The sequence below is a fragment of the Lepidochelys olivacea genome, assembly GCF_965140295.1.
Source record: "Lepidochelys olivacea isolate rLepOli2 genome assembly, chromosome: 1".
Taxonomy (NCBI): Eukaryota; Metazoa; Chordata; order Testudines; family Cheloniidae; genus Lepidochelys; species Lepidochelys olivacea.
This window is the reverse complement of record NC_140411.1, coordinates 286120791-286141559: the sequence shown is the minus strand read 5'-3', so window position 1 is coordinate 286141559 and position 20769 is coordinate 286120791. Positions and strand designations below refer to the sequence as shown.

Below are 20769 nucleotides of genomic sequence, written 5' to 3'. Positions count from 1 at the left end.
TCTTAGTAAAGAGGAGAGGATAGATGTCGATAAAGCACAGGTGGGAACTGATGAGAAAAAGTCAAATGAAAGTGAATCCCATTCAATTACATCACATAAAGGCAGATAAATAAAAAGTGACAAATTTTATAAGTGTTTGTATACAAATGCTAGATGTCTAAATAACAAGATGGGTGAACTTGAGTGACTAGTATTAAATGAGGATATTGAAATAGTAGGCACCACAGAAACTTAATATAATAAAATTTAACATCCTGGGGGCAGGGGAGGGAATATCAAAGAAGTCCACTACAGTTGTATTTAATTTCAGAAAGGGGAACTACACAAAAATGAAGAAGCTAGTTCAATGGAAATTAAAAGGAACAGTCACAAGAGTGAAATGCCTGCAAGCTGCATGGAAACTTTTTTAAAATACCACAATAGTGGCTCAAATCAAATGTATATCCCCAAATAAAAAGGATAGTAAAAGGACCAAAAACAGTCCACCATGTCTAAACACAACACTAAAGAAGGCAAAAGGCCAGCCCAGCCTTTAAAAATTGGAAGTCAAATCTTACTGAAAAAGATAGAAAGGAGCATAAACTCTGGCAAGACAAGTGTAAGAGTAAAACAGGCCGAAAAAGAATGTGAAGAGCAACTAGCCAAAGACTCAAAACTAGCCAAACTAATAGGATTTTTTTTAAAGTACATCAGAAGCAGGAAGCCTGCCAAACAATCGGTGGGCCACTGGACAATCGAGATGCTAAAAGAGCACTTAAGACTACGCCATTGTGGAGAAGCTAAATGAATTACTTGCATCGGTCTTCACTACACAAGATGTGAGAGAAATTCCCACACCTGAGCCATTAGTTTTTAGGTGAAAAACAGAGAAAATGTCACAGATTAAGGTATCAGTAGAGGAGGTTTTGGAACAAATTGATAAATTAAACAGTAGTAAGTTACCAGGATCAGATGCTATTCACCAAGAGTTCTGAATTAACTCAAATATGAAATTGCAGAATTACTAACTGTGGTATGTAACCTATCACATAAATCAGCTTCTGTGCCAGATGACTGGAGGATAGTAAATGTGATGCTAATTTTTAAAAAAGGCTCCAGAGGCGATCATGGCAATTACAGGCTGGTAAGCCTAACCTCAGTACCAGACAAATTGGTTGAAACTATAGTAAAGAACAGAATGATCAGACACATAGATTAACATGATTTTTTGGGGAGGAGTCAACACAGCTTTTGTAAAAAGAAAGCATGCCTCACCAATCTACTAGAATTCTTTTGCGGGGGTCAACAAACGTGGACAAGAGTGATCCAGTGGATATAGTATACTTGGACTTTCAGAAAGCCTTTGACAAGGTCCCCCACCAAATGCTCTTCAGCAAGGTAAGCAGTCATTAAGGGAAGATCCTATCATGGATCAGTAACTGATAAAAGACAGGAAACAAAGGGTAGGAATAAATGGTCAGTTTTGAGAATGGAGAGTGGTAAATATCTGTGTCTGCCAGGGATCTGTACTGGGACCAGTGCTGTTTAACATATTCATAAATTATCTTAAAAAAGGGGTAAACAGTGAGTTGGCAAAATTTGCAGACGATATAAAATTACTTAGGTTAGTTAAGTACAAAGCAAACTGTTAAGAATTACATAGGGATCTCACAAAATTAGGTGACTGGACAACAAAATGGCAGATGAAATTCAATGTTGATAAATGCAAAGTAATGCATATTGGCAAACATAATCCCAGTGATGCATACAAAATGATGGTGTTCAAATTAGCTGCTACCACTCAAGAAAGAGATCTTGGAGTCACTGTGAATAGTTCTCTGAAAACATCCACTTAATATGCAGGAACAGTCAAAAATCTAATGGAATGCTAGGAACTATTAGGAAAGGTTTGGATGATAAAACAGAAAATATCATAATGCCACTATGAAAAGCCCTGTTACGCCCACACCTTGAATACTGCCTGCAGTTCTGGTCTCCCCATCTCAAAAGAAGATATATTAAAAATGGAAATGGTACAGACAAGGGCAACAAAAATGATTAAGTGTGTGGAACAGCTTCCATATGAGAAGAGATTAAAAAGACTGGGACTGTTCAGTTATTGATAATTGTTGCTGAGACAAATGCATTGTGGGAACACTTTCCCCCTTAGTGTTCCCACCAAAACTGTGTCCACCAATATGGAGGCAGTGATCTTTCCCCACATGGGAGCCATGACTAACAACCACATTCTTTTTAGAGGGAAAATAATGGAGCAAGATTTTCGAGGGAGCTGTAGCTGCTGGTGCTTGGGCAATAGCCTGCTGGGGTCAGCCTCTAAAGCGGAATCAACCTCAGGCGATTCAGGAGGAGATACAAAACTAACTGAAGCTGTGCTAAATTCCAGCTCTTCTTAATCATTACCACTTCCTGCCCCCTGTGTTTTTGATTATGCTCTGGGGCAATATTCCTCTCTGGAGGAGCTGTCTGCCTCAGGCTGCTGACTCCCTGTGGCAATGTGGTTCCCTCCCTTTACTTCCCTGGGTTCATGAGGCTGAGCCTTCCACAACAGTTTCACCATTGAGCAAACCATGTCTCAAGAGCTGGTCTTTCTTTTCCCACCCTAAACTGCTGCACAGATGAGTGCTGCTTCTATGCAACCTTGTGCCAGGGTCTGCTCATAGGCAGTGTGAGAGTCTCCCGTTTGGGGAAGCTTACATGTGAGCACCGGAAGCTCCCTAGAAAGTGGGGGGCACTGGCGCCTGGACCGTGGCCTCACCCCCAAGACCCTGCCCCCACTCCACCTCTTCCCCAGAGGCCTGCCCAGCTGCACGTTCCTCTCTGCTGCGGAGAGGAGCGAGTGGCAGGCAGGAGGCGTCTCGGGGGAAGAGGCCGAGCAGGGCAGAGCCTTGAGGTAGAGCACGGGTGGGGCCACAGTCCAGGCACCAGTGATGCCCCAAGCTTCTAGATAACTTCACGTCCAGCATTTCAAAGTTGCCCCCCCCCCCCCCAAGGGAGATGACCTGCGCCGCATTCGTGGCATTAGCCTTCTTGCATGGCCAGCCTATTTTGGGGAGGCTTAGCGTCCCCAAGCCTCTTATATATGCCGCCCATGGGTCTGCTGGTGCCACTAACAGAGCTCTCAGGCGGAGAGCTGTGTGAGGGATGATGCAGTATTGCCTGTAGTGGAACAGCATCGACAGCTGCTGAGTCTGACCTGAATGTTTCCACTCTCTTTTCATCTGTCCGAACAGGGAGAGAAAGGCAGGATTCGTGAGGCAAAATGTCCTGCTTCACTGCAGTGCCCAGCAATTGTGGGGGTCAGGGAGTCACAGAGCCTGGAAATCCCTGCTTCCTTTCACCAAAGATGCACATTCAGTCACAATCACAGCCCTCCCTCTATCCCAACAACTGAGCCAGGACATGAACAGAGCTGCTGCTACTCTCACTGTAGGACGCCACATGTGGGTAAAACGAATCAGTCCCACCCCCTGGCAGTGTCAATGGATGTAGTCATCCGATGAAAATACATGGGGTGGAAACAACTTTTTTCCACACTGAATTGAAACAGAATGGCAAATCCAATCAAAATAATAGTTGAATCATGTTTAAATAAAATATTTCATTTTCATTTGACTTGTTTTGGTTTGAAATTTTCCCACCAAAAAATTTAGAAAAAATGTTGTTGAAACTGATATGCTCCTGCAAAGTATCTTCATTTTGCCAAAACAGCATTTTTTTTAATTGAAAAAGGTCTCTGAAACTTGTCAACCAGCCCTCACTGGTATAAATGTGCCTTATACTGGTATTGCTATTCCTGTGGGGAAAGGGAATAAGCAATACCAGCATAAGAGAGCTTTATTCCATGTTAATTTAACAATTTATGTAGAAAAATGACACTTCTAACCAAAATAGTTAAATCATTATAAAAGCGGCTTGTAGACAAGGCCCATATGTTTGTCAGCATCAAGGCACTTCCTTCCAGATGGATGCTCGATGCATGGATTTGATCTTGCAAGATGCTGAGTTCCCCCTTCAGGGTGCCCAAAATCCATAACTACTGATCTCAAAGGGAGTTGAGGCCATTCAGAACCTTGAGAGTAGGAGGTCAGAACTTCAAGTGATTAGGCCTGATTCTCATTTAGCCCTTGTCTTCGCTAAGGAAAAAGGTTCATTCTTGTCTTAGCTAACATAGCAACTAACACAAGATAACATCCTATGAAGACAAGGGGACCTGTGGTTTTAACAAGAGTTAGTAGGTAAAGGTTAACCCTGTGCTCTCCCACAGTCTTTAACTTAATATGTTAACTCGTGTAAAAACAACAAACTGCCTTGTCTCCCCTAGACCTATCACTAATGCCTCTTTAAGGTCTCTTTCCACTGCAAGGGTGGAAAGGGAGTTAATTATTTACAGTGAGTGCAAATGTAATTAACCCCAACTTTAAGACCTCTTCACTCCGCCTGAATTAACCAATTAACAATATTTGTAAAGGAAAAAAAGTAGGATGCATTTTTTTATTTCCCTAAAACTCAAAAATAACTGTATAGTTTAGTCTGAACTTAAAAAATCAATCTTTGCAATCAGTAATGAGAGATTTCTGCCCAGAAGGAATATCTTTTGAGAAATTTATGAATGATTGAATATGGTGTTTAGAAGGGGATGCCACCTTCTCCTGAACTGTAGTGTTTCTACTGTGATAGTTTAATAAATATGTTTTTGATAAGTGGGGAAATTGCCTGTGTATAGTGGTTTTCAGTTGCACATAACCACCAGAAAATCATGGGGGGAAAAAGAGAACTTTGTGTATAGAAATTTATGAGAATACACACAGGCTCCAACATCAAATTCCAGTAAATTATATAGAATTATGTGAAGTACATGCATCAGACAACCCTTTACCATAACCACCTGCTTGTTTGAGCTGGGATGGCATAGAAAGATTCCTGCCCCCTTTTGCTTGAAAAGGTCAAATATCAATGGCCTTATGGAAAAAAAAAGAGGTTATGATTGTAGTTAAAACTGACTGAAAGCAGGGATAACATTTTCAGTTTTTGAAAAGATACTGCTGTTCTGTATCAGCGCGATCTCTGTATGACACATCCTACAGCTAATATTTATGGAAGAGAGTATTTTGAAGTTGTCAGCTTGGACTGGCAGGTATCATGCTATATCATGTCATGTGGCATAAATAGCTTAGATAGTCAACCTCTCTGGCCACTCAGTAAAAGATTTAAGGGTGGCAATTTTGCAACAGAAAAGCTTCAGAAACAGACTCCAATGAGAAACTGCTGAGCTTGAATGAATATGCAAACTAGATATCATTAACTTGGGTTTGAATAGAGACTGGGGGTGGCTGGGTCATTACACATATTGAATCTTTTTCCTTAAGTTAAGTATCCTCACACCTTCTTGTCAACTGTCTAAATGGGCCATTTTGATTATCACTACAAAAGTTTTTTTCTCCTGCTGATAATAGCTCATCTTAACTAATTAGCCTCTCACAGTTTGTATGAGGAAAAGCAGTACCTGTGGCACCTTAGAGACTAACAAATTTATTTGAGCATAAGCTTTTGTGAGCTAAAGCTCACTTCATCAAATGCAACTCACGGATGCTGTAGCTCACAAAAGCTTATGCTCAAATAAATTTGTTAGTCTCTAAGGTGCCACAAGTACTCCTTTTCTTTTTGTGGCTACAGACTAACATGGCTGCTACTCTGAAACCTGTCATTATGCAAGGCACAGTTTGTAGGGTAACTTGCAACTTATCTGTATGTGTGTGTGTGTGTGTATATCTATATATCTATATATATATCTTACTATATGTTCCATTCTATGCATCCAATGAAGTGGGCTGTAGCCCACAAAAGTTTATGCTCTAATAGATTTGTTAGTCTCTAAGGTGCCATAAGTACTCCTGTTCTTTTTACTTTTATCAGAAGGGTGTATATGTATTTGTTCCCTTTATTTTATCACACACCTACCTTATCTAGCTAGTCTGCACTTCGTTATTGCAGGTTATTGGACAACATTGGTTCATAACTAATTTTAGATCTTTGCCAATTTTGAAGGGTTTTTAGACTTAATTTAATGGTATGGATTAACCATTTATGAGTCGTTATTTTCAAATACTGCAGCAATTAAAGCACAATTACTAATAGAAAAGTCATACACAGAAACAAATATAACCAGTAAAAATATCCATAATGAATTTTCACTTACTAAAAAACGTGATGAGCTTAATCCTGGCTTCTGTCTCCTGTGAAGTACAAAACAAAGCTATAACTCGCAATGGAGGGGCCCATTGCAGACAAACAGCCCTTCCACCACTATTCTACCCCATCAGTTGACATGTGGGAGAGTACACAGCCATCTGTAACACTGAATCATACCCATAACCTCTCCTCCTTGCAGTAATGCTGGTAGCTTCTCTGCAGGGAGAGGAGCATAATTTTCAGATCCTATCTTCAGCGTGGAGACCTTATTTCAATCAATTTCCTGTTGTGCCAGGAATCTTCGTGTGTCTTGACTCTGGATACAGAGTCCCTCTGCATCCTCTTCTATGCCAGCCATAGTTATATTAACAAGGATAGGTACGGCAAATGACGAGTTGAAACATAAAAGAGTTAATGTGTCCTTTACTCCTGTCCAAAGCTGTCTCATTTGTCCCTCCCTATATTACTGTATAATTAAAAGGAATTAGTCTGTTTACACATAAAGTTGAATCAGTTTAACTAAAAGTGTGATTTTTTAAAACCAGTCTAGTTAAATGGGTGAAACTTTGGGTGTTGAAACTCTTAAATCAATTTAAACCTGGCTTATAGTGGTTTGGTTGCCCTCATAAATTTGCAGAGCAAGCCAAACTGATGTAAACAGTCTTAAACCAATATACTTGTGCCCTCATAGGAGTTTTCACAATTTTATATAAACCTCTTTAATTAAACTTGTTTGTTTAAACTGGTGCAAGTTTAGATAAGCCTTAGCAGAAAAATAACAAGTAGTGAATTGGATAAGTCTTTTGCAACTTCCAAAAAAGTGTTTTTAAAAATATTAATATTAGAAAAACCTTATCAGTGACAGAATTGTGTTGTAGTAATTTATGGAGGCTTTGGTCCTGCCAACATTTAACTGAACTCATGTGCATAACAGAACTGCAAGCATACATAAAGTTGCATATGTGCTCTGTGTTTGTAGAATCAGGGTTTTTGTGGTCTGTATTGCTGCACCTTAAAGTTTTGATTATTGTCATCTATCTTATCACGTGCTACTGGTGTTACAGTTAAAATGGAGGTGTCACGTATACCCTACACCCATAGTTTTAATTCTTTTTACAAAGAATACCATAAGTGAAAACCAGGTTGTCTAGTATGTCAACGTATCTAGTATTAGATGGCATATGTGAATTATCAAACCATATTTATTTGCATTTCACTTCATAATTTCACTAGTTTTACATAGTTCAGGCACACTAATCAGTTTCCCATTGGAACTACGTCCAAGAGAAATCTGCATGTAGTTTTCTTTTTAAAAAAGATGACAAGGGAAACAAATATTAGGCTGTAGCGTTGATCAAGTGCGTACAGGCTAAATTACCTTACAGGACTTGGTGTGGCAATAATTTAAAAAAAAACAAACACCTTTTGATTTTCTAGCAAATCCTAGTTTACAGTAAAAACTAGTAGAATCAAAAGAATTTACTAAATTAAGCCATTCTTTATGAGACACTTGGGGCTTGATCCTGCATTCCTTGCCGTTTCACTGGCGTTAAAGAAATGTGGCCGTGTGTTTGTCCTGCAGATGTTTATGTGCATGCTTCAAGCACATGAGTAGTCACCTTGAAAACAATGTTAAGTACTTACAGAAGTGTTCATGGGATTAGGCCTAAATTGTTGCTGACTGTCTAAAAAGGAATGAAAATAAAAACACATACAGCGTAAGAGTAACTGGTTAAAATGAAAAGATATTTTCAGTGACTAGTGGCTACAAACCAAGCTGCTGGAAACACTTTCAATTAGAAACCTGAGACTAAAGGACCTGCTCCTGCTCCCATTGATTATGCACAAAACTATTTAGGGTTCACCTATAAAGCAAGGGCTTGATTCTGATCTCACTTTCACTGGTGTAAACCAGAAATAACTCCCTTTAAATCAACAGAGTTACACTGGTGTAAAACTTAGGTAGGGAGATCGGAATCAGGCTCCAAGTCTTGAAGTAGCAATTGATTTCCCAGGCATTTAATTAAGGATACTTTGGAAAAAATGCCTCGCCAGGGCCCCGATTTTGTAACTGGATCCTCATGGGTTCTGGTTGAGTTGGAAGATCAGGGTCCATACTGAGTTGCCCCTTTAGATTAGTGGAACACATGTTGAAAATTATAATTAACCCACAAAATTAACTGTGTAATTAGTGTTCATCTATTCTTTAAAATATTTTACTCGTGATTTATAAAGATTATGTAAATTGAAATAATTATTTTACTCCTACAAGTATTCCTTTTAAGAAAAAATAAGTAAAATATGTTCTTTTACAATGTTAAATCCTTTTCAAATTTAAAAAAATAACCTTTTCCTTACATTGTTCTTTGTTTCCAGAACATCACAGAATTGCTGCTTTAGACGAGACAAGCTGGTTGCTGGGGAACATCAATCAAACTGGCTATTTTCGGGTTAACTATGACGTCAGGAATTGGAGGTTGTTAATTGACCAACTAATGAGGAACCATGAGGTAAGCTCCTAGTTTCATGTCGAGGATCTGCTTTGATGTGTGAGCCGTACGAGCTGTGGCACTGCTTTTATCATCCTGAATGGTTCCGTTTTTCTGGTTTTCCCCTCACAGGTTATCTCTGTCAGTAATCGAGCAGGTTTGATCGATGATGCATTCAATCTAGCCAGGTATATTTTCCTGTAGACAATCTAACCTAATATACAGTCCTGTAACAATTCCTGCATTTCGGTTCCCAGAGGATGTGTGTGTTTTGACGTTAAAATTTTTAACACACTTCAATTGCTGCCACCTTTCTTTCTTTTCTTTTCTTTTCTTTTCTTTTCTTTTCTTTTCTTTTCTTTTCTTTTCTTTTCTTTTTCCCCACCTCCGGTATGGAGTGTAAGCATTGTCTGTAGCACTCTCCTCACTCTTGATCAATAATTGCCATAGGGTATTTCCAAGTCTTCAGAGTCCAAGTTCAGTATAACACTTTGGAGATTAATAATCTCTTCCCTATTTCACTAATGAACTAGGTTTGATATTGTTGCGGTTTTTATTAAATAACCCTAGAAGTGTATTTAATTTGTAATGGAAAACACCTTCAAGCTTCAGGATTTTTTTCCTCTGATATATTACTGTTACATTTTCCAATATGTTTTTTGGCAATCCATCATAGAAGGATTTTTCTGTGTGATGATGATTATACCACATGGAAGGTTTGTGGTTCTGTTTAAAAGTTCCAAACTTTATATAGTATTTTAGTGCTTTATTATTGTTTCCATAGTTACATAATTAGATTAAATAATACAATGCTGATTAAATAATGATTTGTTTACAACATAAGGCAATGGAATCTCGTCTGTTTTAAATTCAGGACTACATCTGTAGTCAAAGAGTAAAGAGAAGTGTAAGAACTGGAGCTGGTCAGACTTTAAGATACTTGATATTCTTGGGAACACTCCTGCTCTCAGCCAAACATCCTTCGGTCAAAGGTTGTGTAAAAACTATAGTTAAGACTATTGGCTGTTCTGTTTGCTGACATATTTATGGCCAGATTTTGGCTTTAAACTGCTGGTTGCAATAGACAGCAGCACAGAAGTGCTTTGAATCAGGTGAGACTCCCAGAGACGTATTACTAGCCTCAGACATGACGTCACTGAGTAGTGCAGGCCAGGTATGCCCCAGCTGTACCTTTTGAAAGAATGAAAGATGGCAGTGTGCCCTCCCCTACATAGTCCTCTCCACTGGCTTTTGGGACGTTGGTGGCACTGCCAGTGCTAGTCTGGACAAGGAGTGGAACTAGAATTATTCCTTGCAGAGATGTTTTGGGTTGCAGGGAGAGGTAATCCTTGCACCCTGTGATTATAGCAGATTGAAACAACCAGCTAAATAGGAAAAGAAGTTGTGGAGAAAACCTGCTTCCCCAAGCCCAGGAGAGGAGTGGGAGCGCTCTCCCTTTCCTTTTAGCCCCTTTAACCTTTTCATGCACCTTCCCACGTGAATGTGTGCAAAGCTAATTACAGTTCATCACTTTGAGTGAAATCCAAGCCCCATTGACTTCAGTGGGGCCAGCGTTCCATCCTTAGTGTTCTACATTGCCACTAGAATGTTGGACAGTGCTCTGAGCAACCTTGACTATTAAAAGTACGAGTGCATTTGTAGTAAAACAACATTCTGTCCTAATTTAACTGTAGTGTGGCACTTCAAGGCTTCTTTTCATTGCTAATAAAGTTTGAGTTGCTTGCAGCCATACAATATTAGTGTGTGATCTCTTCAGTTTCCACAAACTAAACAACATCAGATCTGGCCAGCACCTCAGTGAAAATCTATGCACTTCAAGAAGTTATATTGGTAATTCAGTAGGTGGCCATCTTCCCTCTGAATCAATACTGAGCTAGCATCCTGAGCACTGTGTTGTTAAAAGTGCCCACTTTTAGATGAGATATAAAGCCAAAGTCCTGACTGCCTGGAGTCATTAGAAGTCCTGTAGTGCTTTTTACAGACTAAGGTCTTTAACACAGATGTCCAGGCCAAGTTCATATTTGGGTTATTACGTCTTGTGTACCTAAATATTCCCCCAGGTTCAGATGAATAAGGCATGCCTCGCTTGCCTTCTCAAATTGTTCTGTAGTATTGCTGAGTATTACTACATTACCCTAAGGAGGTGACAGAACTTCAGTGATTTTTAAAGCACTTTGGGATCTTTCCCATGGAATGCACAGTAAAAATGTAAGTTAGTATTGTTAGGGATGAGCTACAGAGCTATTCTGCTGTAGTTAGCACTTTTGCATAGCAGAAGAGTATATACATATGTATTATTTGCCTAGAGTGAAATGTTCCTGTGATGGAGATCCAGTGGTAGATCTCTATTTTGTTTTTCTTCTTCTTCTGTTTCTACAGGGTAGAGCGGTATATATTACTATGAATAGGTTGCCTTGCAAGAGAATCTGGGTGTGGCAGATTGGGTTATGGGAAAGGTTTACATATTTACATACAGCAGTTTTACAGCCAGCGTTCAAAGAATAATAAGCTAAACTACTGAGGATAGATAAACTTGCCATATTTCTTCAGATAAGTGTAGAACATGCTCCTTATTCTCTCCCTTTCAGTTTATGTACAGAATATCATTCTTCCTGAGACAAACAATGAAGCACCCTTATCATAGAATCATAGAAGATTAAGGTTGGAAGAGACCTCAGGAGGTCATCTAGTTCAACGTCCTGCTCAAAGCAGGACCAACCCCAACTAAATCATCCCAGCCAGGGCTTTGTCCAGCCGGGCCTTAAAAACCTCCAAGGATGGAGATTTCACCACCTCCCTAGGTAACCCATTCCAGTGCTTCACCACCCTCCTAGTGAAATAGTTTTTCCTAATATCCAACTTAGACCTCCCGCACTGCAACTTGCAACCATTGCTCCTTGTTCAGTCATCTGCCACCACTGAGAACAGCCTAGATCCATCCTCTTTAGAACCCCCCTTCAGGTAGTTGGTATCTAATCCCCCCTCACTCTTCTCTCCTGCAGACTAAATAAGCCCAGTTCCCTCAGCCTCTCCTCATAAGTCATGTGCCCCAGACCCCTTATAATTTTCGTTGCCCTCCGCTGGACTCTCCAATTTGTCCACATCCTTTCTGTAGCGGGGGCCCCAAAACTGGACACAATACTCCAGATGTGGCCTCAGCAGTGCCAAATAGAGGGGAATAATCACTTCCCTCGATCTGCTGGCAGTACTCCAATTAATTCAGCCCAATATGCCATTAGCCTTCTTGGCGGCAAAGGCACACTGTTGACTCATATCCAGCTTCTCGTCCGCTGTAATCCCCAGGTCTTTTTCTGCAGAACTGCTGCTTAGCCAGTCAGTCTCCAGCCTATAGCAGTGCATGGGATTCTTCCGTCATAAGTGCAGGACTCTGCACTTGTCCTATGTCTGTGTTTAATTTAGTCACATTACTTCACTATATATATTGCTCATTTTTTACTTTTTGCCTGTTTGATCCCAGTCCGGTGGCACAGCAGGGCTAAGGCAGGCTCCCTGCCTGCCCTGGCTCTGTGCTGCTCCCGGAAGCAAATGGCATGTCACTGCGGCCCCTGGAGGGGTGAGGGGGGCAGGGAGTCTCCCCATGCTGCCCCCTTCCTGAGCACTGGCTCTGCAGCTCCCATTGGCAGGAAACTGCGGCTAGTGGGAGCTGCGGGGGCAGTGCTTTTGGGCAGGGGCAGTGCAGGGAGACACCCTGGCCCCCCACCTAGAAGCTGCTGCCAGAGAGATGTGCCGGTCGCTTTCGGGAGCTGCCCAAGTTAAGCACTGCCTGGCTGGAGCCTGCACCCCTCACCCGCTCCCACACTCAAACTCCCTGCCAGAGCCCGCACCCCGAACCTCCTCCTGTACGCAAACTCCCTCCCAGAGCCTGCATCCCACACCCCCTCCTGTACCTAAGCTCTCTTCCAGAGCCCGCACCCCGAACCTCTTCCTGCACCCAAACTCTCTCCCAGAGCCCACACCCTGAACCCCCTCCTGTACCCAAACTCCCTCCCACAGCCCACGTCCCCTCCGGCATCCCAACCCTCTGACCCAGCCTGGTGAAAGTGAGTGATGGTGGGGCAGATTGCGCAACAGAGGGATGGGGGATGGAGTGAGCAGAGGGCGGAAAGAGGTGGGGCGGGGCTTAAATGGAACGGGTGAGGTGGGAGCAGGGCCTGGGGCTGAGCAGTGAGGCTTGGAGGTCCCTGAAAAATTTTAAATCAAAATGGGGGTCCTTGGGTTGCTATAGTTTGAGAACTGCTGACATACAGGTCATGCCTGTGGTAGTAGGGGCATGGCTGTATGACACAATGCTGTGGTGATTCCAGGCGTTGCTATGGGCATTGCTATAGCTCATACAGTAGACCCTAGAAGCTGATGTAACTTAGAATGACCCACAAGGCTACCAAAGTTAGGGTCTTTCAATTTCCTAAACAGGATCAGGAGGGCACATAGGTAGTTTAAAGCCACTTTAGTCCTCATCCATGGGTTGCAAGTTCTATGAAACTCCTCTTAAGAGGGACAACACATAATATCACTTCAGATGTTGAGTATCACCATGTTTAGTACTTTACTACTATACTCCATATACTGTACTATTTCAGTCTCATGTTCAGTGCAGTATGTTTGTCTTCTCCTAGCCCACAGGTGCTGACTTTTGTTTTTGCTGGTGGGTGCTCCTCTCTGCCCCCTCCCCTCCGTGCAAGAGGGAAAGAGGCTGAGTGGGGCCAGGGCCATGGGGGAAGAGGCGGGACTTCAGGATGGAGCACAGGTGGAGCAGGGGGTGGGACACACTAAAGATTAATCCGGCCCTTCGGGTGCTGAGTACCCCCTATGTTTTTTCAGTGGGTGCTTGAGCGCCGGAGCACCCATGGAGTCGGTGCCTATGTCCCATCCTATATAGTGGTATGTGATGAGTGGAGAGTATGCTTATGTAAATGTCCGTGCTTAAGATGTGAGAGTAAATAATCTCATTAACCAGATATAGAGATGGTAGTTGTTATATGGTTACCACAGATGTCATATTTTCATCTACACCAACACATATATACGTATATACACTCTGAAAAAGAGAGAAGCAGTGAATGTACATATGTTTAAAATCCTAGTTATTAATATTTTCATACTTAAAATAACTAATAAAAGGAAAACAGCTGGCATATTAATTTTATTCTTGCCTTTCAAAAAATAGTTTCAAAGTAAGCAACTCCCTTTTACCTTACACTGTATTTCTGCCTGAATATATGATATGAGGAGTCTATATGCAGAACAACCCATCTCAGAGCTTCTGAAATACTCCCTAGTGTGTTGCTGAACTGGATACGGTTCATGTCCATTCTGCAATACAAAGATGTGATTCACTTTTCCAGTGTCCTAATGTGATTTTCCTAGCTGTTATTAATGCTAATTTTATCCACATTTTGTTTGTAGAGGATGTACCAATTTCTCTCTTTAGTGTAATTTAATACCCACAGGTCTGGGGGAAGCTGCAAAATTCCTTCAATAATCTATCTTGGAGCACTGAATATTTTCTTTTGATATTCATATATGCTTTTACATCTCCAAACTGTACATTATCCTCTTTATCTCCCCTTTTACATCTCCAGCATAATGGTCTCTTAAACATAAGAAATATAGATGAATACATACCTCAAAGGAACATTTTAAAGTTGTGTAGCTTTCATTTCCCAAAGTTTGGTTCATTAAATGTGAGTTTGTTCTTTCCCAGTGTCTTGCTCACAAAACATTACTAGGAGTTGAACTGAAGTGTTTTTGGAAATAATAATCGGTTGGGTGGTCTATGTAGTTTGTCTGACTTCTCAGAATCTGGTCAATTCTGTGGATGTATTTTAGTGTAAGGTTAGAGCGAATCCTAATGCCCCTTAAACTCTCTTCTCAACTATGGTCCCTAGGCCCATCCTGAGCATCTGGAGAACTGCAGCACTGGCAGTGACGCACTTTTTGGGTGACAATCCCTTAGGCTTAGTCTTCACTGCAAACTTTGCTGGCATAGCTATGTCAGCTAGGAGTGTGAAAAAAATTACACCCCCTGCGACAGCATAACTATGCCAGCAAAAACCCTATCCTAGGTGCAGTTATACCAGCAAAAGGATTCTTCTGCCGATATGGCTTTTGTCATTTGGGAAGGCTGTTTAATTGTACCAGCAAAGGACTTCCTTGTCAATATAACCAGTATCTCCACTAGAGGGCTTTGTCAGCATAGCTATAGATAGTGCGTATAGATGTGCCAGTAAGGCATTCGTAGTGTAGATGAGCCCATAGTCTTTTTTTGACCAAAAATCTTGAGCAGGAATAGGCTTCAGGCACCCTTCCTTCACTGCCTCATTTAGAAGTTGAACTTTGATATGAATTGCCTAAAATTTCCACACAGTCTAAAACCACAAGCGTTGCAGTAAAACAAGAGTTATTAAGAGTATACAGAGAAAATCAAATTAAAACAGAAGAAATTGTATGCACGGTATATCTAGGCTTAAACTGAGCAAAGGGTAATCCAGATAGCTACAATCAGTGGTGTTGCAAGAAGTAGAAAACATTTTACTTTTCTTGAGAGTGTCAATCTTGTCTTTAGCATTTCTTTTTCTTTTCTGTCCCTTTTTGCTGGGCAAGTATATCAGAGACCCAGTGTCTATGGTGCCATGCCTATTTCCCCTTGCTCCCTGGGATCTAAGGTCCTTTATAGGCTCTGATGCTTGTTAAGGGTCTGACATGGTTCAATATCATACCAAGCATGTAAACCTAGGTTACATCAGATTTTCAGCAATATAATGTTTGATCAGGTGTACTAAGTGTGGGGAAGTGGAATAGTCTTAGTCTCCCATACAATAGATATTGCCCCAGCATTTGTTAACATTCTCCTTCCAGCTCTGGAGTTATTTAACTGATTTCCTTTCTGGAAATGTAGCATATTTCCAAGGTTCCTTTGATCTTGCTTGTGCTTTAGTCAGCACAAAATGTCAAGGTGATTGGATCCTGGTTTGCATGTCAATTGCTCAGGAAACCAACTCTTGATTCTGACAATCTGCGTTATTGACTGGTATCCAGTCTCCTATTTTGGGGCAATGTCATTGAGAAGGTTGTGGGGAGGCAACTCGTTAGTTTCTTGAATATTCAGATTTTCTTGATGCTGGTCCATTGGATCATAGGCCCGGCAATGGGGTAGAATCTGGGCTGGTTACATTTATTGTTGATCTGCTAGCAAAGGGCAAAGATAAAATGTTCATACCAATTCTTTTAGATTATTCAGCATCATTTGATACCATTGATCAGGAGTTTTGGTGGATTAGCTTGTAGGTCTTGGTGGTGATGAATTTCTTTGCTACATTCCTATTTTGAGAGAACCCTGATGGTAGTTGTGGGCAATTGTTATTCTGCCCCGGATAGAGTGCATGGCCCCGATTTTCTCTCTGACCACAAATTGCCACCCTGACACCACTTCCTGGGTATGTCTGCACTGCAATTAAACACCCGCAGCTTGTCCATGTCAGCTGACTCAGGTTCATGGGGCTCAAGTTAATTGTGATATAGATGTTTGGGCTCTAGGACCCTCCCCTCTCATGGGGTCCTGTAGCCCCAGCCCAAACATCTACACTGCCATTAAACAGCCCTGTAGCTCGGGCCCCGTGAGTCCGAGTCAGCTGACATGTGCCAGCTGCAGGTGTTTGATAGCTGCTGCCTTTATCTCAGAGGTGTATTCCCCAAGTACAGTCATAGGATAAGGTAATATTGGACCCAGAGTCTCTTTTTACCAACCTAAAAGGGTAATTAGATGATGTTACAGGTGTCATGCTGTCCGGAATAGATCACACAACTGAGAGTTCCTACCTCAGGGCAAACTGTCAGAAAACCAGGGCAGGCACCCCAAACTGGGGTGTGTTCTATAATTAGATTTCACCAACCCAGTAACAAATGTGAATTCCTGGATCACTATAGCAGTCTTACCAAGGAGGCACAGATAGTCCCCTTAGACCAGAGGTGGGCAAACTATGGCCCGGGGGCCACATCCGGCCCGCAGGACTGTCCTACCTGGCCCTTGAACTCCTGGCCGGGGAGGCTGTCCCCCTCACTCCCCTGTTGTCCCCCTTTCCGCAGCCTCAGCTTGCTGTGCCACCAGCGCTCTGGCCTGCCGTTCCTGCCGGGGAGTGCGGTGGTATGGCTGCGAGCTCCTGCCGCTCTGAGCAGCATGGTAAGAGGGCGGGGAGCAGGGGGGTTGGATAAGTTTACCCACCCCTGCCTTAGACTCTCCAGCCTATCTTGCCACCCAGACAAACTGGACTTCGTGATAATGGTCATTTAAACCAAAAATCACATCACATCAGGTTGCTCCCAGTCCCAAGGGACCAGCCACTTACCCAGATCAACTGGTACTCCAGATCTTACACCAAAGGCAACGCTGGCAGCCAATTCTACTGTAAACTAACTAAAGATTTATTAACTAAATAAAAAAGAATGGGAGTTATTGAGAGGTTAACACAAGTAAAATTTTATAACAGATGAATCACAGTTTGTCACTTTAAATGGTGGTAATGATGTAATAAACTGCCAGTTTCTTGAAAGTCTTTTAGGGCTACCCAGACTAACTCTGGGGATCTCCATCTTCTCATTCAGTTATTCTGCCCTGTTAGATTCCAAACAGTCCAGAGATAAAGGATTTTTCTTCGAATTCATATTTATAGTCTCTTCACACAGACACCAAGCTGACAATGTACGTACAGGGGTTTTCCTTTGGTGGGAGTGAGGAATGCATTTTGAGTCTCTGACCTCAGGTCATTACCACAATGGCTATATGCTTTAGAATTAGCATCTTTTCTGATGAACTCCTTCATTAGCAATCCCCAAGCCTCCTTTTGTGACTGATGAGTTATTTAGTTACAGGGCTATTTACCATGTGACCGTTTGCTATTATAATATGACAGGAACCGATAAGTGAAAACAATGCATGTAACAGCCCATTCGTTTTATGAAGTTTAAACATCTGAATACACACTTCTACATCTAACCGTTACTTTGATCTACACAAGTGAATGGACTTGAATATACTCCAGCATGACCTGGTCAGCCAGCGTCACAGCATGGAACTAGCAGTGTGAAGGTAAAACTTGGCTTTCATTTATTTTTAAGAAAAATAATTTTCTAGTGCTTTTCCTTGTGAACATAACTTTGGAGATGTAAATAGCTGAAAATGGACTGCTTAGGGTTGAAAGCATCTCATTTATTCCCTAAAAATCACATTCTCCTCACAGCTACTGTCTGTCCACGTTTGTCCTTCAAAGTCCAGAAAAAACATAGCCCTGGGAGCCTTGACTTTTTGAGAAGACCCCAGGTGAGTTCACCTATATGGGAGCAATGCTACCCAGTCCATCATAAGCTCCCTACAGTCAGCTGCCTGAGGCTGAACCTGCTCCTCTGCTGAGCAGCTAACTTGATTTCTGGATGCAAAGAGTGGAGCTGTGCCACTGTAACGCTTTAATGAAGACACTCTCCGCTTTAAACTTCTCCCGTGGCTTAGTTACAGTAATTCACCTCCCCGACAGGCAGTAGCTATGTCGGCAGGAGAATCTCTCCCACTGACATAGCGCTCTCTACCCCAGCACTTAGGTCAATATAACTACGTCACTCAGGTGTGTGGATTATTTGCACCCCTGAGTAATGTAATTATACAAAAGTAATTCAGTAGTTTAGACCAGGCCTTCGCAAGAAACTGAGAACAAAGCACTAATCCGAGCTCTGATATGGAGTCTTTCTGTGGCCTTTGCCAATTCATAAATCAACATTTGCAAACATGGGGCCCTAAAGTTAAGTACCTAAACGGAGATGCTGAACATCAGCAGCACTCATTTGGCTCCTTTCAGCACATTGAGTCCTGGAGCACCTACTGGAGCCTTTTTCTCAACTCTGAGCTGTGAATATCGCTGTAATTTATCTTTTAACCTTTGGTTTACACTCCTCCATATAAAATCCAAATCTGTTCTCCTTGTTTTGGAAAAATATTTCCCTGAAGCATCTGCATGACAATTAAACTATGGAGTTGTACTCATCTTATCACACTAATCCTTCCCCAGAGATTAAGATTTAATTTATTCCAGCATTTAAAGTCTTCCAACATATTCAAAGATAATTGAATTCAGATTATCCTTAATTATGTTACTTACAGCCCTGCTCAACCTAATGCCCAAATAAGTCAGTTCTGTAAGGACCCACTTAAAATTCCAGGGCTAGAAATTAGTAGGTTTTCAAGTCGGTGACCGTGGTAGAGATTCTCCTCTAGCCCAATTAATATATGTCAAAACCTCTCCAAATTTTAACTATCATATCCAGGTTTGCTGATGGTGCTTTGCTTTGCTCATTCACAAACAATGGTGTAGTACCCACCTAAATGTGCACTGTGTATTCAAACCTCATTATTGCTCCTAATTGTAGTCGCTAATTGTTTCAATATTAAGGCAAACAATAGTGCTGCTCAATAGCTTCCTTAACAAGTGCAAAGGGAGTTTATCCTAGTCTGATAGTGTCGACCACAGGTGATTGATGGCAATAGATATTATCTATTATTTTAATAAATGCTGGCCCACATCCAAATTATTTCTGCATATATGGCAAGTAGGACTACTGTACTGTGTCATGCACATTTTGTTCATCTAACACTACAACTGCTGACTCTAATGTGGCTTCCTACAGGTTCACCCTTTCACATACATTTTGTCTGAGTTCTGTCCCTTGTTAATAAGGATGGGAAGGTGCAGACCCATGGATATTTTAATGTAACTGAGTGCCTTTTTGCATGCCAATCAGTATGCTGTACCACATAGCAAAGCCTTGCTCTTCACCCTGGCTGGAGACAAGCATTTCAGTTCATATTTGCATATGCTCATGCAAGAGTCAAAATAGTTCCTAATAATAAACACACTTAAAAAGTCCATTCTGCTGTAATCTTCTTCTTCAGCCAAGGGGGTTCACTGGTGGGTTTTTAAGTGTTGAGGAGCCCAGTTCGTGCCCTGAAGATTTTCCCATAGAACTGACAGGTGTTATCTTGGAGGAGACATAGTTGTTGACTGGACTGTTGTGCCCTTTCTTTCCTCCTCTGTTCCTTCTCTGTCTCATGAGCACATCTGTTCTCCTCAAAGGCAGATGTGGCTTACATGTCGGCATTGTATCTCCTCTTGTTACTTGCCAAAGGGCAATGAAGCAAATTTACAACATAGTCTAGGGAAACAGTGCTACTTGGAGAGCATCCTAGTCAATCCAATAAATTACTGATAATGTGTAAGGAATTTGGATAAGATTCGTCAACAACTAGGAAACAATGCCCAAAAGAGTAAATGTGAATTCTTTCAGTGCTCTCTAGAATACATAGTGCACTGGATTGATCTTGATCAAGTGTACATATTTCTTGTAAAAGTGGATGATGCTGTTATCTACCATCCCCACAAAAAGTAGTGATGCCTCACGTATTCCTTGGACTAGTGAGTCATTATGGCAAGAATAATTTCATCCAGTGAGCTATCTTAAATGTGATTTATAGAAAATGTAATTATGGTTTCAAGGAAGCAGAATTTTTTTGTTAGCTATAGTTTTGACACATGATGGGTCCAAGCTGGCCTTGGCTTGTGATGGATGCATCCACATAACAGTGCAGGAGCTATGAACTCCCATGTGATGGCTGGAGAGAGGAACCATCCATTGCATTTGCCTCACAAACATGAACAAGAGTGCAGCAGAATTATGCTTGAGTCAATAGAGAACACTCAGCCTGGTATTTGAAGTGAAGCAAGGGGAGCAGGGGGGGCACCATAGCTCCTTTCTCATCCCAGACCCACTGCTCCTCTAATTTGTATATATGATGACTGTTGTCTGATGTGTTTGAGCAATCTTTTTAAATTATATATTTTTGATCCATATGGCAGAACATGCACGCTGAACTATTGAACTGCAAGTGCAACTTATACTTTCAGATTTTGGGGTTTGCATTTGTGGATTTATTTAGTGCACTTTTTAGAAACATGGGTCAGGATTTCACTGTAGCTCACCTGAAATAGAACAGCTAGATCACTTTGCT

The 20769-nt window shown here is 41.5% G+C and overlaps 1 protein-coding gene across 1 annotated transcript in view; it reads left to right on the top strand.

Annotated features, from left to right (window-relative positions):
* Positions 1-20769, top strand: part of TRHDE (thyrotropin releasing hormone degrading enzyme) — a gene marked incomplete at its 5' end in the record, with an annotated part of 329097 nt that overhangs the window by 251419 nt on the left and 56909 nt on the right. Inside the window, 2 exons of the mRNA XM_084636899.1 lie at positions 8566-8699; positions 8811-8866. Coding sequence (XP_084493025.1) covers positions 8566-8699; positions 8811-8866 — 190 coding nt within the window. The remainder of the gene's footprint in view (positions 1-8565; positions 8700-8810; positions 8867-20769) is intronic.